Source organism: Heptranchias perlo, chromosome 25 (assembly GCF_035084215.1).
Source record: "Heptranchias perlo isolate sHepPer1 chromosome 25, sHepPer1.hap1, whole genome shotgun sequence".
NCBI lineage: Eukaryota > Metazoa > Chordata > Chondrichthyes > Hexanchiformes > Hexanchidae > Heptranchias > Heptranchias perlo.
Window position 1 is genome coordinate 35,873,903 of NC_090349.1, and position 18,658 is coordinate 35,892,560.

Genomic DNA, 18,658 nt, shown 5'->3' on the forward strand with positions numbered 1-18,658 from the left:
ATCATCCCCCTGTCACTATCAACCTTTATGGGCTCCTGTCCTCAAATATATTAACTTTGAAATCCTTATTTTCAAATCCCTACAGGGCCTTACTCCACCCATCCTCTACAATGTTCTTCAGCCCCACATTCCATCTTACATCCTCGCTTTTCCAGAGTCTAACCTACTATGGTTTCCTTCCCTGCCTTTGGTGTCAGAACCTTCCATCCTCCTGACCTCTTCCTAGTCCCCTCTGCCTCTGACTACTTGGCTCGCTACCTTTAAAAGCTTCCTCAAAAACTACCTTTGGTCAGTCCCCCCAACTCTTACCCTATGAAGTATCTGAGGATATTTGTTACATTGCCATATAGTGGAAGTTGTTGATGACATGATGCACCATTTAACAAATAGGGATCCTGGAACTAAAACATTTATCCTGCTCATTTGCTCCTTTAAGACAAAAAAGTGTCCTTGGACCAATGGTGCTTAAATAAATGGTCTCCTTGAGATGAATTTCAAATTAACTACATCCCCATTTAATGTTGATACACAAGATTTTGAAAGGTTTTGATAAGGCAAATAGTGAAAAGATGGTTTCTACTAGTCTTCAAAAGAATTAGTAGCTTTAAAAAAAATAGGATGCATCTCCTTGATGGCTCAGTGTGTTATTGATCCATTGACACCAGGGAGACATCAGGTTTGATTCATGGTCTGTGTTGAGTTAGTTGACCTCAGCCACACAATTGGTAAGAGCACAATGATTCATCACAGCACCCTTGTGCCAGAAAGAGATAAATCAGCCAGGGTCCCTGCTCCCAGCACGACCTGTGCTGGAAAATGCACGTATGGACTTGCGATGATGCCTCGCACAGTGTTTGTCAAATAGTCTGCTGATGCTCACTGACCAGACTTATACACGGAAAGCCTAGACTTGGGCAAGATAGTGGTACAAGAGTGTCTGCATCCAGGAGAGAGAGATGGAATAAGCCAAACCAAATGTATGTGTTTTCTAAACAGGAGTGCCTCCTGTTCCTTCTGTATTTTAAAAAAAGTTAGAATAAAAAACAAAACCACAGAAATTTTATAATCAATGTTTTTATCTTTGTAATTGGAAGTATATTCAATGACAGATCACCATTTTTTGCTCTATAAGAGCTGAACCCATTAAGTGTTCTTCAATGGTGTACACTTGTACATGGAATGTGTAGTCACTTTTAAAAACAGGTACCTGACAGACAAGAGACAGACAAGCCCGTATAACCTGGAAATCACTCTAGTATTAGAGTAGAGCACACCTTTATATATGCATAGGACTTGAGTTAGGAATAAAAAAAATTAATACTCATTTTTTCAATGTGGAAAGCGTGGAGAAAAAAAAAGGGACAATTGTCTCCTGTTAAAAATCCTGAAAATAAATTCTATTTTTAAAAAAAAAAGTGTATTGTGTTTCCAAATTGTAACAAAGTTAGTCCAGTGAGAAAGGAGAAAAGAGAGGGCAATTTGATACTGGAATGCTGAAGGGTGCTTCCACCAATGGCAGGGTAACAAGGGTTGGCGTTTTGGTGGCTGGAGGATTCCCAATAATCCACACCAGACAACTGTACTCCCATAATTAAGCGTAATTCAGGCTTCAGATAGCGATCTTGGCCATCTGATCCTCGAGGTTGGCAATGCGCTCGTCTTGGCTGGCGATGGTGGCCTTCAGAGTTTTAACCTCTTGCAACAACTCATCCAACTTGGATTCGGAATTCTAAAAAAAAGAGAAAGGAACATTTAATCTTCCATCTTTCAGTACAGAATTGGAATCAGCTCAATGTGGACACGACAACTTTTCTCAACATACATTCATGCTGAAGTACTGCCCTTGGAAAAGTGGTAGCAGTTACAAACAGGACTGCAAGAACTACTCTTAATGAACTGTTACACATCTCAGTGAAGAACCAAGTTCTGCAGTTCTAGGAATACATGGTAGAGGACCAAAGTTTATATTTGGTGGAGGAAAATAGTAAGAACTGCAAAAATAGAATATGAAAAAAAACTTGCAAAGCTAACAGCAAAACTTTTGATAAATATATTGAGTGTGGGGTAAAAGGGAATGAGGGCCCATTAAAGGCTGATTCAGGCAATACTATAATGGATAAGAAGAAAATGGCTGACTTGTTAAATGACTACTTTGTATCCACTTTCACAGTGGAGGAAATGGCCAAAAAACATGCAGTACAAGGGAACCGAAAAATAAGTCAAGGGGAAGAACTTAGTGGATGTAATACAAGTTAAAAAAATGTCAATGGAGAAAATAACAGGACTTAAGATAGACTAATCTCTAGGACCTGATGGTTTCCACCTTTAGGGTATTAAAAGAAATAGGTGAGGAAATTGTAGATGCTTTGCTCAATTTTCCAACGCTATCTAAATTCAGGAATTTTACCTTTAGATTGAAAAATTGCAAATGTCAAATATTTAAGGGAGGGAGAAACCAGGTAAATACAGACCTGTCAGTTTAACATCAATTGTGGGGATGTTACTGGAATCTACCATCAGAGAAAGTGACTGAGCACTTGGAAAAATATCAGCTACTCAGTCAGCATAGATTCAAAGGGTAGGTCATGTCTGATCGAGTTGAATTTTTTTTTTTTGAGGCGGTCATGAGCATGGTGAATAGGGTTGTGTCTATGGACGTTGTCTATGTGGACTTCCAGAAGGTATTTGATAAGGTTCCGCACAAGAGATTATTGGCAAAAATGAGAGGGCACGGAATTGGAAGTAATCTTGTGACATGGGTTGGTAATGCGTTCAGAGGTAAGAGACAGAATAGGAAAAAAGGGTTTGTTCTCTGATTGGCAGGATGTAACAAGTGATGTTCCCCAGGGATCTGTACTGGAGCTTCAGCTTTTCACCATATACATTAACGATCAGATGAAGGAATAGAATGTTCTATATCAACAACAACTTGCCTTTATATAGCACCTTCAACATAGTAAAAATGTCCCAAGGCACTTCACAGGAGCGATCAAACAAAATCTGACACCAAACCACATTAGGAGATATTAGGACAAGTGACCAAAGACTTGGTCAAAGAGGTAGCTTTTAAGGAGCGTCTTAAAAGGGGAGAGATAGAGGGGTTTAGGGAGGGAATTCCAAAGGTTAGGGCCTAGGCAGCTAAAGGCACAGCCAACAATGGTGGAGTTTTGGATGAGCTCAAGTTTATGAAGGGTGGAAATGGGAGGCTGGCCAGGAGAGCATTGGAATAGTCAAGTCTGGAGGTTACAAAGGCATGGACGAGGATTTCAGCAGCAAATGAGCTGAGGCAGGGGCGGAGATGGGCAATGTTACGGAGGTGAACGTAGGTGGTCTTGGTGGTTTGTTCTCTGAATCGCAGGATGTAACAAGTGCTATATGGTCGGAAGCTCATCTCAGGGTCAAATAGGATGCCAAGGTTGCGAACGGTCTGGTTCAGCCTCAGACAGCGGCCAGGGAGAGGGATGGAGTCGGTGGCAAGAGGACAGAGTTTGTGGCAGGGACCGAAGACAATAACTTTGGTCTTCCCAATATTTAGTTGAAGGAAATTTTTGTTCATTGGACAAGCAGTGTGACAAATCAGAGACAGTGGAGAGAACGAGGGAGGTGGTGAGGTAGAGCTGGATGTCGTCAGTTTACATCAGTGGAACCTGACATCGTATTTTTGGATGATGTCGCCGAGGGGCAGCAGGTAGATGAGAAGTAGGAGGGACCCAAGGATAGATCCTTGAGGGATTCCAGAGGTAACATTGTGGGAATGGGAAGAGAGGCCAATGCGGGTGATTCCCTGGCGATGACTGGATAGACCAGAATGCAACCAGGCGAGCACAGTCCCATTCAGCTGGATGACAGAGGAGAGGCGTTGGAGGGGAATGGTGTGGTCAACCATGTCAAAGGCTGCAGACAGGTTGAGAAGGATGAGGAGGAGGAGTTGTTTACTAGGGTCACAGTCACATAGCTCGTCATTTGTGACATTGATAAGGACTGTTTCGGTACTGTGGCGGGGCAGAAACCTGAATGGAGGGATTCAAACATGGAGTTGCGAGAAAGATGGGCATGAATTTGGGAGGCAACAACACGTTCAAGGACTTTGGAGAGGAAAGGGAGGTTGGAGATGGGGCAGTAGCTTGTAAGGACAGAGGGTTAAGGTGGGTTTTTTTTTTTTTTTTTTTTGAGGAGGGGGGGTGATGACGGCAGACTTGAAGGGGAGGAGGACCATACCCGAGAGAGAACTTAACATCAGCTAACACGGGGGCCAGGAAGGAACGTTGGGTGGTCAGCAGAGCCGAGAGAGAGCAGGAGGTGGGTCTCATGATCAAGATTAGCTCGGAGAGGGCATGAAGAGAGATAGGAGAGAAACTAGAGAAGATGTGAGTTCAGGGCTAGGGCAGGGGGGAAACCATAGGGGAAGTTTGGCTTGGTGGGCTGGGAGGAAAGCGGCAGAGGCAGCTGAACGGATGGTCTCAATCTTAGTGAGCTTCTCGCACTTGTTGGAGGCGAGAGTTGAGGAGGCAGGAGAGAGGGATTTAAGAATTCAGATAAGATGTTAAACCGAAGCCCCATCTGTCTGTTCAGGTGGATGTAAAAGATCCCATGGCACTATTTGAAGAGCAGCACGGGAGTTCCTGGCTAACAATTATCCCTCAATCAACACCACCAAAACAAATTATCTGGTCATTTATCTCACTGCTGTATGTGGGAACTTGCTGGGTGCAGATTGGCTGCTGTGTTTGTCTACGTAACAACAGCGACTACAATCAATGATTGTGAAGTGCTCTAGCATTCCAGAGGACATGAAAGGCACTATATAAATGCACGTTCGTCCGGTGTAATTTTAATCTTACTTTAAAAATGTACTTATTTTAATTATTCTCCATTTTTTTTTCATCTGAGGACCCGGATGCAATTAGTTGAGACGTGGCTCAGTTGTTACCTGCGACATTGATCTTGCATCAGCGGTCCTGCCTCACACAAGTAAATCTGATTTAATGGGGCAGGAGTCACATTTTTCAAAATGACTGAATGGGGTGACTTCTTAAATGTGTGCTTTTGACTGCATCATAGGAATTTTGCCCACTCATCAGTAGAATCAGTTTGGCTCTATTGGTTAAACACTGAACACTGCCAAATAGTCAATTCATCTCATCGCTGTTTGTGGGATCTTGCTATGTGCAAAATGGCGTCCAGGTTTACCTGCATAACAGTCACTGTGCTGCAAGGTAATTCATTCCGTGTGAAGCACTCAGACGTTTGAGGAACGCTTTGCGTTTTATTGACAAATATAAAGTAGGCAGCAATTTTTTAAAAATAATAATGCAGCAATGGGTATGTAGGACAAGGGCCGTGTACTTACTTGTAGAGCCAGACTGTCTTTGTGATATGTGGCCCAACACTGTAGGAGCTTCCTGATCGTTAGTTTGTGGTTAAAAGAGCAGGGTGGAAGCTTATCAGAAGAGAAACTTGCAGTTTTTAGTGGACTGGCTGTATACTGAAGTGAAACAAGGCACTACCTAAACTGTGAGCATCCATTTCAGTTATATTGTTTGGAGAAAAGTCAGGATGAAAGTACATTTATGGGTTGGAGTTCCAGTTTCTGCCTTATCATAGAAAGTTATGGCACAGAAGGAGGCCATTCAGCCCATCGTGTCCGTGCCGGCTGAAAAAGTGCTTTTCAGCTTAATCCCACTTTCCAGCACTTGGTCCATAGCCCTGTAAGTTACAGCATTTCGAGTGCACATCCGAGTACTTTTTAAAATGAGTTGAGGGTTTCTGCCTCTACCACCCTTTCAGGCAGTGAGATCCAGACACCGCCCACCCCACTCACCAAACTCCGGGTGAAAACATTTCTCCTCAGCTCCCCTCTAATCTATGCCCCCTGGTCACTGACCCCTCTGCTAAGGGAAATAGGTCCTCCCAATCCACTCTGTCTAGTCCTGTCATAATTTTATATACCTCAATTAAATCTCCCCTCAGCCTCCGTTGTTCCTCCTGGTTTGAAAAGAGGCCAATGGCTCACCAAGTGCAGGTCTATTCGTTTACAATTCAAAAGAACCAACATTCAAGACACAGACTTTCCAAAATGTGCGGATTCAATTCCTCCCACCTTCTAAGAAGCTTCCCAACAGGTTATTTTCCCAGTGCTGTAACGGGTGCTGAAAGAGTAAGGCCCACAGTGGTTGGAAAGAGTAGGAGAGAAAATGAGGTAAATCAAGAGTCAGAGTTACATTATGCAAGCTCGGTTTTTTAAAAAGACCATAGACTGCAGAAAGTAGGGAAGATTGGATGGAATTAAGGAGTTCCACAGTTCTGAGGTCCTAAGAAAGAATGAATCAGAGTAGAGGAGACAGCACAGTAAGCCTTGATTTCAATACTTGAGGATGCAAGAAGGGACAGTGTGTTAGAACATGCATTTGGAGCTTCAATGGAACAGGAGAAGAAACCACAGCCGCCTGGATGATATACTTACTGCATTGGGAGTGGTTCCCTTAATGGGAGTGCTGCCACTTTCACTTTTTTTGTTCACTGCTGATTTGTCTAGACGGTTCCTCTGGACTTTAAACTCTCGGTTTTTTCCAGCTACGTAGCCATGTTTCAGGGAGATGAGAATGGGGTCCTTGTTTTTCCCTTCAAACCAGTCCTCTGCTTCCATTGCTGCTTCTGGCCCAGGCGTATCGGGATACAAATCATCCTGATAAAGGTCAGACTGGAAAATGGTGGGGAAAAGGATAAATCATTTTACAAGTCAATAAGCAACTAACAGAAACAAACACACGTCAGCCTAGAGACAGGATACGTAAGAAGCCATGGGATATGATGTACAGCCCTATGATTGGACTGGATTATGTTAACAAGCAGCAAAAAGGTGAGCGAGGTAAAAAGAAAAAAAAATGCAAATATTGTAAATCTGAAATAATGAGAATACTAGACGAGTTATGGTTAATACCATGAATTTTCTTTAAAAATCATTCTCGCGATATGGGAGTCAGCAGCAAGGCCAGCATTTGTTACCAATCCCTAGTTGCCCTCGAGATGGTGATGTCACCAGTGGAACCAAAACCAATCACTAATATCGTACCATTTCTGCCTCTATACAGAGAAGAACGAGCACTGAAGTTCTGCTTTTAAAGCTAAAATATCACCCACCTTTCTTGGCACAGTCATGATGATTGGCTCACACTTCCTTTCATGAAGTTTAAAAAACCTGCAAATAGAAATTAACATTTTAAATACTTTAAAAACAAAATTCATGTGAAAAAAGGTCACATCAGGACTGAAATCATTTGTATAAAATATAATCGCTAATCCATAACAGCAAAGCATTCTTCAGTGTCAGTATAGTGCACCAAGAGGGTCTATATACTCCAATGCAGACAGTAACACCTCAGCCAAAATGAAACCTAAAAAATAAGGAGATTGGAGAGATTTCAAGGCTGAAATCTCATATGCCTTATAAATTACTTGACCTTAATGAAAATGCTACTGGGTAACCATTATTCTTTATCCAATACTCTCAATTTATTACAGAGATGAGTTCGCTAGGGAGGGTTTTTTTTAAAAAACGAACAGGGTTGCACAGGACACAATCGAATTCTCACTGTTTACATAGACATGAATTTGAGACTCATTCCCAGGCCAACAACATTCTTACACAATGCAATTGTTATGCCATTTTATTTACAAACGGCCTCTCTGACTGCTTGGCAGCATAAAAGCATACCATAATTGTAATGCTAAAATCATTAAGGGCAGTCGGGGGGGGGGGGGGGGGGGGGAGGAGAGAGAATGTAGTGAGAGGGGAAACATGTTAACGTGGACACTTGGGCACAGCTCCAAGTAATGGTCTCATGGTAGGAAAAGTGATCACTGCTCAATTCTGGGAAGTCTAAAATGGTTAATATGAAATCCTGCGACAACTGTCCAAAAGACTCCAGGTAGTTAAGTTGGGGGATAAAAAAAGGACCCTTCTAACTGGTTGTTGTTTTTGATTAGTGGCTGGTGCTAGACATAGAAAATTAATGGATCACACTGTCTGGATGGATAAGAAATAGCACCCATCTTTATCAAATCTACACATCTGATTTTAATTAGGTGCTGGTACAGGAAAGGAGTGAAACACCTAATCAGTTCTTTTAAAAAAAAAAGCAAAATACTGCAGATGCTGGAAATCTGAAATAAAAATGGAAAAAGTTGGTCAGGCTGCAGCTGTGGAGAGAGAAACAGATTGCACACAGCAAGGTCCCACAAACAGCAATGAAACAGATGATCAAATCATCGGTATTAGTGATGTTGGTTGAGGGAATCATAGAAAGTTACGGCACAGAAGGAGGCTATTCAGCCCATCGTGTCCGTACCGACCGAAAAAGAGCTATCCAGCTTAATCCCACTTTCCAGCAATTGGTCCGTAGCCCTGTAGGTTACGGCACTTCAAGTGCACATCCAAGTACTTTTTAAAATGAGTTGAGAGTTTCTGCCTCTACCACCCTTTCAGGCAGTGAGTTCCAGACCCCCACCACCGTCTGGGTGAAAAAATTTCTCCTCAGCTCCAGTCTAATCCTTCCACCAATTGCTTTAAATCTATGCCCCATGGTCACTGACCCCTCTGCGAAGGGAAATTGGTCCTCCCTATCCACTCTTTCTAGTCCTGTCATAATTTTATATATCTCAATCACCTCAGCCTCCTTTGTTCCAAAGAAAACAACTCCAGCCTAACCTATCTTTTCTCATAGCTAAAATTCTCCAGCCCTGGCTACATCCTCGTAAATCACCTCTGTACCCTCTCTAGTGCAATCACATCTTTCCTGTAATGTGGTGACCAGGACTGTATGCAGTACCCAAGCTGTGGCCTAACCAATGTTTTATACCGTTCTAGCATAACCTCTCTGCTCTTATATTCTATGCCTTGGCTAATAAAGGAAAGTATCCCTTATGCCTTTTGAACCACAAATGGTTACCAGGGACAAATGTTGGCCAGGACACTGGGAGAACTCCCCTGCTCCTCTTCAAATAGTGCTGTGGGATCTTTTACACCTCAGTTTAACATTTCATCCAAAAGATGGCACTGCCGACAGTGCAGCACTCCCTCGGTACTGCTCTGAAGTGCCAACCTAGATTGTGTGCTCAAGTCTCTGGAGTGGGACTTGAACCAGAGGCGAGAATGCTAACCAATGAGCCACTACTAGTCGACACCTGCTGTGGCTAACTTCATCGTTGACTACTTTGCTGTCTGAAGTGATTACCAATCTACAGCATTCTTGCTGTGACTGGTTTATGTAACTGTTAATATATTTTGGACTGGATAACGTAATACATTTCCAGAGGTAAAATAAATTTCAGGCATCTACAAAACTTAGATGTGGATAGTGAATCTCCAGCCCAGTCCCAGATCAAAGATTTAGTTACATGGATAGATTGGAGAAGCTGGGGTTGGTCTCCTTGGAACAAAGACAGTTGAGGAAATTTGATAGAGGCATTCAAAATCATGAAGGGTCTAGACAGAGTAGATAGAGAGAAACTGTTCCCATTGGCGGAAGGGTCAAGAACCAGAGGCTACAGGGAAAGGGCAGGGGGATGGGACTAGCTGGATTGCTCTTGCATAGAGCCGGCACGGACTCGATGGACCGAATGGCCTCCTTCCATGCTGTAACCTTTCTCTGATTCTATTTATCTGATAGCCTTTGACTAATATCCCTTACACGGTTTACGGATTTACTTTCCTACTATTATTAGTATGAGGCAACGGATCAACATCAAGGTGCTCGCTCGTATTCTTGACTGAGGCACACGTGAACGGAAATTTAGCTAATCCGAACCAAATAAGCTGGTTTGTAAAAGAGGATCGATCAGCGATGTTGTCTTCCAGACTTCTCAGTTCTCTTCCTCCCATCAGAACAGAACAATGTATGTGGCAAAAAAAAAGGGAAGCTATGGGATGGAAACAGCCTAGAGGAAACACTTTTTGAAAAAAACACACTTCACTCGAACTGCAGCACAGTGCCCTTACCTGGCAATCTCACATCTGGTAACATCAAGGCCCCTTTTTGGCATGTATCCCATCCCTCGTTGTGGCTCCTTGCTGCTGAACGTGTTTAAGTAATGGACAAACGGTGCTTCATCTGTGATCTCAAAGTAGCGAATGCTGCTGTCACCCTGTTTTAAACAAAAGTTAAGATTTAAGCCTCGAGATGGACTAATTGAAGAAATCATTGCATCATAAAGACTCAAAGAATTTAAAATCAAAACCCATGGTTGGAAACATCACAGAGAGAAAAGTTAAAACCAGACAGTATAGAGTTGATCGATAACCTGGTGTGTTTCAGCAGTCATGTCACTTCTACTGTGTTATATTAATGAACTCCCTCAGACCAGTAGCTGGTCAAAGTTTCAGTACTCGCCGATTTAAAATCATAGAATCGTTACAGCGTAGGAGGCCGCCATTTGGCCCATCGAGTCCGTGCCAGATCTCTGCAAGAGCAATCCAGCTAGTCCCACTCCCCCGCCCTTTCACCGTAGACCTTCAATTTTTTTTTCTTTCAAGTACTTATCCAATTCCCTTTTGAAAGCGACAACTGAATCTGCCTCCACCACCCTTTCAGGCAGATCATAACCACTCACTGTGTAAAAAAAGTTTTTTTGCCAATCACCTTAAACCTGTCCCCTCTGGTTCTCGACCCTTCCACCAATGGGAACAGTTTCTCTCTGTCTAGATTCCTCATGATTTTGAACACCTCTATCAAATCTTCTCTCAACCCCAGCTTCTCCAGTCTATCCACGTAACAAAAGTCCCTCATCCCTGGAACCTTTCTAGTAAATCTTTTCTGCACCCTCGCCAAGGCCTTCACATCCTTCCTAAAGTGCGGTGCCCAGAATTATACACATTACTCCAGTTGTGGCCGAACCAGTGTTTTATAAAGGTTCAACATAACCTCCTTGCTTTTGTACTCTATGCCTCTATTTATAAAGCCCAGGATCCTGTGTGCTTTTTTAACTGCTTTCTCAACTAGCCCCGTCACCTTCAACGGCCTGTGCACATATACCCTCGGGTCTCTCTGTTCCTGCACCCCCTTTAGAATTGTTCCCTTTAGTTTATATTGCCGCTCCTCATTCTTCCTACAAAAATGTATCACTTCACACTTCTTTGCGTTAAATTTCATCTGCCACGTGTCCACCTATTACACCAGCCTGTCTATGCCCTCTTGAAGTCTGTTTCTATCCTCCTCGCTGTTCACTACACTCAAAATATAGTTTAAACACAGATTTTTTTTCTTTAGAAATTAAGACCACAGGAGGTTGTCATTTGGTCTTTCACAAAAATAATGTGAGCACATCATAATTTTTCACAGTTCCATTTTTAAAATTCACTAATGGGAAGACTCCCTCTTAATAGGGATTAAATTAATATTCACAGTGCTGCCAATGATGGGGAAAGCAATGGTGACATGGCCTACAAAATAACACTTCAAAGTGATTCATTGTCTGTGGAGTGCTTTGGACATTCTGACGATGTGAAAGGTACTATATACACATGGAAGTTCTTTCTCTAAATATAAGATTTACTGAATGATTCAGATATTAAATTATTTGGTTCAGTTTTCTATTTGTCCAAAAGAAATCAAAACTACGTTTGATGAGGGAGTGGATGCTTTGCTTGTACATTTTAAACTGGTAATTTTAAAATTCTCATCCTTGTTTTCAAATTCCTCCATGGCCTCGCCCCTCCCTATCTCTGTAACCTCCTCCAGCCCTACAACCCTGAGATCTCCGCACTCATCCAATTCTGGCCTCTTGCGCATCCCCGATTTTCATCGCTCTACCATTGGCAGCCGTGCCTTCAGCTGTCTAGGCCCTAAGCTCTGAAATTGCCTCCCTATACCTCGCTCTCCTCTTTAAGACACTCCTTGAAACCTAGCTTAGACCAAGCTTTTGGTCACCTGTCCTAATATCTCCTTATGTGATTAAGTGTCAAAAATTTTGTTTAATGATTCACAGGAGCGTTATCAAAGATGCTATATATAAATGCAAGTGGCTGTTGTTGTAATGGAATTAAAGTTTAATTAGTTACCAGCTAGAAACTAGCTGGTCAACCAATTAGTTACCAGCTAGAAACTAGCTGGTCAACCCCACATGCGCAACTGTGATATGATTTGCTTTGAATATTTTGCTGTGTGCTGTCCAATGCCCTTGTATTACAAGGAGACATTAGTATGTACGTCAAGTGTCAGCAACTTTACACTACTTTAAGAAAAGAATTTTGAGCTCCATATGGCTTCTCCCTCCCTCCTCCTCCCCCCAGATATAGGTCAATGCCCATGATCTAGACAGACTACTTCAAGTCTCCACCCCATAACCCTGCTTATATCAAGAATATCTTCCACAGCTGAGTCTGCACCATTTGATTATGAAGAAAATAGGTAATAAAAATAAGCTACACTGGGGGATTTTTTAAAAAATGTTTTTTTTTTGTGTAGAAACAATATGAATCATCACATTGAAAACAGAAGTTCAAGAAGAATGAGGAACACAGATGGGAATTAGCCCCAGTGCTAGCCTGGTGTGTGTGCTGCTCTCTCAACCCAAGAGCACCACTACAGGCTGTGTGCCAGAGTCACCACAAACTTCACTACACACCCTGTGCAAGCCGCATCCTCAGCTCTGCAGTCAACACTGGTTACAACCTGCATGGCAACATCAACCCAAATGCCCCCTCTGCACCAACACACTGAAAGGAGACAGCGATATCAGCTGTGCATTTACTAAATAAAGTGGATAAAGTATTCTTGGATATATTCTTAAAGATCTAGAAGTAGAATTAAAGTGTGAAATCCCAATAAAGCAATATCTCCAAACAGCCAGTGGCGCAGTAGCAATTTTAGAAATTGGTGCATAAACTTTTCTTCATTTGGGTGGAGTGGGGGCAGGAGGAGAAACGAAAAAAATTCCAGCTGTGTCCTGCCAGAAAATTATGATTTCTGACAATTTATTTGCTGCCATTTTTTTTTTTTTACAGCCAATTGATATCTATTAGATACACTGCACCACAAAGAGCAATAAAACTGCTTCATAGTCTAGGAAAGGGAAATTCCATTGGGTTGATAATACAGCCCACCCAATACCCGAGGTCTGAACCTTCTCGGTGAAGGTTTGTGTTTTCTTTCTAGCAGCACTCGGTTTGAACCCTGCCCTGAAATACTCACACGAAGAACCGTCACTTTTCTACAAGTTTCTGATCAAAAACAGAACCAAGGCACATGGATAAAGTGATTCATCTCCATTGGAAGAGCAGTCACCTCGCAACACTAAGCAAAAGCATCTTTTAGTCAGCATCTAGGACAATCCAAGCTTCCACACCAGGACACTGTACTGAGACAAAACCTTAGCAGCTTGATCAGACCTGGAATTTATCTTTCATCGGACAAGCAAAAAGAGAGAGACACTTAAACGAAACTGGCTCAACAAGCCTGTGCAAGGCTTCCAAACAAGAGATCTTTTGCTGAAATATTTAAAATTGCCTTCAGTTGTTTTTAATACCATAACCATAGCCAACATTGTGGTTCTATTTGAACATACAGGCTATATTTATACTTTGTGACATGTCAAACTAAGTTCGGTGACACTTAGTGCAGCTTTAACGTGCAGAATCCTAAAACCTAATCCCACCGGAAACCCTACCTACATCTAGCATTCAATTTTTTTTGGATTAAAGGGTTAATTTTTCCAATTTAAAACCCTCTCTCTCACTAGAAATCAAGCACACTAATACACCCTACATGGAGTGCGCAAAGATCAGAGACACTGGTTTACAGATTCTATAACATGGGACTTTTACTGGTGTTTTGAGATTATATTCTGCCAAAGCAGTTGCTTTGGTGATGATGCATTTATATATATATATATATATATATATATATAAAAAATGATTTGGATATAGACACAAGAGGAATGACATCCAAATTTGCCTGATACTAAATTAGGAGGCGTGGCACACTATGAGGAACAATACAGGAGATTGCAGGAAGATGGACAGATTAGCATAGTAGGCAAATAGATGACAGGTGCAGTTCAGTCGAGAGAAATATGAAGCTGTTTGTTTAACAATGAAAGGAGCTATAACCTACATGATAAAGCTCAGAGCGGATAAACATTGAAATCCAAGGATGCACATCCATAGAATTTTATGTGGGAGTGCAACTGGAAAAGTCCACAAAGATTCTACATTATAAGACATTCACTATTGGAGCCATGGAAAAGGCACAGAATTTTTTTTCACCATAAAGACACAAGGAAGAGAGGTTCTATTATGACAAAATGTAGTTTTTTTCACTGAGGTTAAGGGGAGAATCCGATAGGGGATTAAAAATTCTGGAAGATTTTAAGGGCGTAAATAGTCAAAGACTGCTTTGATTAACAAGGGACATAAACACAGGATTATTAGAACAAAGGGGATGTTAGAAGAATATTTTCATACGGATGTTTATTGGAACATGGGATGTTTTGCCACAAATGGCCATTGAGGCAGAGACCATAATATTATTTAAAAAGGAACATTTGTGGCGGTGGAAGCAGATTCAATAGTAACTTTCAAAAGGGAACTGGATATATAATTGAAAAGGAGAAATTTGCAGGGCTACAGGGAAAGAGCAGGGGAGTGGGACCATAACAACTTGCATTTACATAGCGCCTTTAATGTAGTAATACCTCCCGAGGCACTTGACAGGAGGGTTATCAAACAAAATTTGACACGGAGCCACATAAGGGAGATATTAGGACAGGTGACCAAAAGCTTGGTCAGAGGTAGGTTTTAAGGAGTGCCGTAAAGAAGGGGAGAAAGGTAAAGGCGCGGAGAGGTTTAGGGAGGGAATTACAGAGCTTAGGGCCTAGGTAGCTGATGGCACAGCGGCCAATTGTGTAGCTCTTTCAAAGAGTCAGCACCAGCACGATGGACTGAATGAATCTTACAGCGCAGAAGGAGACCAATGAATTATAAAAGGAAACACGACAGTGAAATGGAATTAGAATAGAGGGATCCAGTTGAACAGCTAGCATCAGCACAGATGCAATGTGACTGAATGGCCTATGTTGTATGCAGCAATTTCTGCACACACAAACACAGCAAATGGCAAGACAGCACCACCCAGTGGAGTACACCTGCTCTGCAGCATATATTAAAACAAAATGCTAAAAATGTTCAGCAAGTCTGTCAGGAGAAATGATGGGCTAACAGTTTGGGTGAAGTCTTTTAATCAGAATGCACATGATCTTGGAGTCCATCCAAAATATTAACAAGCAGTCTTTCTTCTTCGATACCAAAGGACCTGTCGTGTATTCCTGGCTCTTAAGTTTTTAAATTTGAAACTTCAGCGGTATTTCAATACGATGTAAAAAGAGCAAAGGGATTTTAAACACTACACTTACTCTTAACAAGAAATCATTCCTATTGGTCACTAGTGGACTGAGCTATGCCAAGAGCAAGTGGAACAACTCCACCTGCACGTTCCCCTCCAAGTCACACACCATCCCGACTTGGAAATATATCACCGTTTCTTCATTGTCGCTGGGTCAAAATCCTGGAACTCCCTTCCTAACAGCACTGTGGGAGAACCTTCACCACACGGACTGCAGCGGTTCAAGGCCGCTCACCACCACCTTCTCAAGGGCAATTTGGGATGGGCAATAAATGCTGGCCTTGCCAGTGACGCCCACATCCCATGAACGAAAAAGAAAAAGAGGGGAAGAAACAATATTGCTGGATTGCTAGCTTGAGCCTCCTGGTGGTCAGTCAGAGGGCTTTGGCAGAGGTGTGACTAGGCTGCCAACAAACGCAAAGGTCATAGTAAAACAGAGAGAAAGATACCTGCCCTGCACTACAGGTAAATACCATGAAAATGTTTTACATATATAATTACATTTTTTTTGGAATGCTTTGTCTGAATAAAGCCCTGATAGTGTCACTGGGGAAATGGCTGAGGGAGCTGTGAAAGCTAACAGTACCAACAAAGCTAATGCGTAGCTACCCTGGTTACCAGTCCCTTGAACGAATGGTAGTTACTTTAACTGTGCATATGTTACTTGGTTACCCTGGACCATTCAGCTCAGGACATCCTCCCAACCAGTTCATCTAGACTATTCGAATTTTTGTTTTTTAAAAAAAAAGATATCCCCACAATAAAAGTGTGCCTGGGAAAAGTATTTATCAAGTTTCTATCCTTTTAGCAGATAGTTTTCCAAAACAAAATCTCAAGTTTTTCTCCTCTCCCCTTCTGAAGGCATCGATTCAGTGATGGTGTTCAGTTCCACAAGCATCACCTTATTGGTAACCCTGTGGCTGTTATTCACACACACGTCTCGACAAGTGACTGGACAGAATAGTTGACTGCAAGTAACACTGGAGTCAGGCCAGATACCATCCTCAGCTGACATTTACACACATGCACTTTGCTACTCAAGTCCTGTTGTAATCAGGAGTGGGAGCTTTGTCCAATTTACCCTCTCCCTAACCCAGAGGCACTGAGGCTAATTGTAGGGCACCCAGGATCAAAATGGCTAAATCAGGACAGGCTAACGATTGAACCTAGGATCGCCCTGACCCATACGGTTCACCTACTCACTGGACAAACTTATTTTTTAAAGCTCTGCTGAGCTCAACAAGTTTTGTTGGCATTGGTTTGGAGATTGCTGCAGCCACCAATGAGACAGTGGACCAGTTCCTGTTCAGGCAGCTTTAAGATCAGATTTTACAGAGTCAGCTGGGGCTGTACAAGGCAAAATGCAACTCTATAGAGATCCTGAATGATGTTATTAGACAGATTAACAGCAGAAAACAATTGCTGCATTTATACTCATATTTCAGTAAATCTTAATACTAAAGAGTAATCATTGCATGAAAATATTTTAACACTTCTCAATGGCAAAAGGACTACTCCTTTTGCCATTTTGGGGGAATAGTTTTTTTTTTGCACTATATGCTGGGGATCGTTAGTGATCTGGCTAATAGTTGTAGAGCCCAGCAGAATGATGGAGCTGAATCAATAAAAGCCATTAGCTCCACCCCACCAGCTGCTCAGTTCCCTCATACGAGCGCCCAAGGCAGCTCCCGAGATGAATCAATAAGTGGCCCAGATGGCCTTCTGTACATTTGGATTGTGCAGGGAGGGGCAGAAAGGATGTTCTGATGCAGGGAGGGGCAGAAAGGATGTTCTGATGCAGGGAGGGGCAGAAAGGATGTTCTGATGCAGGGAGGGGCAGAAAGGATGTTCTGATGCAGGGAGGGGCAGAAAGGATGCTCCGATACTTCCAGGCTTGGCTAAAGCTTTGACACAAGCTTATTGCTTTATGACATACTTGTACACGCAGAGCTGTTTCACTTGTTAGCTATGGGGCGGGGAGGGGGACTGTTTCAGTGTTTAATGCAGCATTAGACACTTTAAACAGCAAGCATTGCTAACCTCCACAATATCAAGTCCCATCTCTCTTAGTTAAAGCTGGCTACGATTCAAAGGTCTGCTCATTGTCTATTTTTAAATTCTGAAGTTCACAGAAATCCTAACCTAAGTGGCTCAGTTCCTAGTAAAACTGGTCATACTGTGCATGCCTTGGTAAATTAGTCATGCCATACATCCTGGCAAACCATAGTTAAGTGTGTGTGCGTGCAAATAAGACACAATGCATGTTCTTCCACATTCAACTCTATTTCTATAGAAGGGCCGCAGTACTAAACCCCAGCTACTGGCAGCACTCACCAAGGCCAAACAGCTGAAGAGCGACACCAGCTGGAACTTGGATATGCTGCACACAATGAGCCTCACTGCTGGGAGATTGACTGAAACCATTTAGTGGTAGAGGAATAGTGTAGATTGCAACTTCATGATCAAAATCCATTTCACAAAATATGTACTGAACTCAAACAGCCTCCTACCTGTCCCTGTGAGAAAGACACTCGACTGTCACTAAATTTCCAAATCTAAGCCATGATGCGATGCGCGAGGCACACAGCAAGAGTCATGAATTGCAAGACGACGAATTAGAAGCAGAGTCACTGATGGGCCACTCTCTTACACTTCCTGTTGGTTACCACAGAGTAGCACTGGCAGAGGCCCGAGAGCTGTTACATTCCTATCAACTAATTCCTGTGATTGTCAAGAGTAGAAAAATAATGCTAGAGAATGGAATACTTTCAATTTTCCTTCCTGAAAATCACAATCTTACATATATAACTTACACATTACAAAGAATTCACACCCTTAAAATGAGCCTCTTGACTGGAACTGCCTGTCGTTCCATTTTGGAAAGGCTGGGCTGCCAAGAGCTGACACAGTTAATACTGACCCAGGAGCTAACAGCACCCTCTTCTCCCTCCCTCCCTCCCTCCCTCCCCTCCTTCTTTTCCATCCCTATATTTTCCAGTCTATGTGGAGCAGCTCTTGCGACTGAGCGAGACTAGACAGTTTTCAACACAGCCCTTTGGGATTAAGTATCACATCTGCAAAACTGAACTTTTTAAAAACATACCAAGTGCAGTTTACTGACGCTTTCAGCAGCTGCATATATTCAGCTCTGATCACAGAACCAGTTCTAGATGCTGCAGCTTCTCTCAAACAGGCAACTCACTGCTTTAACTGGGAAGCTAGCCATGTGCAAAGAAATGCTTTGGCACCAGGAAAGCAGTTTA

At 42.4% G+C, this 18,658-nt stretch overlaps 1 protein-coding gene across 3 annotated transcripts in view; it reads right to left on the reverse strand.

The window, feature by feature from the left end:
* Window positions 1-1,058: 1,058 nt before the first annotated feature.
* The window catches only part of coro1cb (coronin, actin binding protein, 1Cb), a 156,166-nt gene continuing 138,566 nt past the window's right edge, over window positions 1,059-18,658 (reverse strand). For all 3 annotated transcript variants that reach the window (XM_068006008.1, XM_068006012.1, XM_068006011.1), the window contains exons 8-11: window positions 9,998-10,143; window positions 7,141-7,198; window positions 6,464-6,700; window positions 1,059-1,729 (exon numbers count right to left, since the gene is read on the reverse strand). In XM_068006008.1, coding sequence (XP_067862109.1) covers window positions 1,610-1,729; window positions 6,464-6,700; window positions 7,141-7,198; window positions 9,998-10,143 — 561 coding nt within the window. In that variant the 3' untranslated portion in view covers window positions 1,059-1,609. The remainder of the gene's footprint in view (window positions 1,730-6,463; window positions 6,701-7,140; window positions 7,199-9,997; window positions 10,144-18,658) is intronic.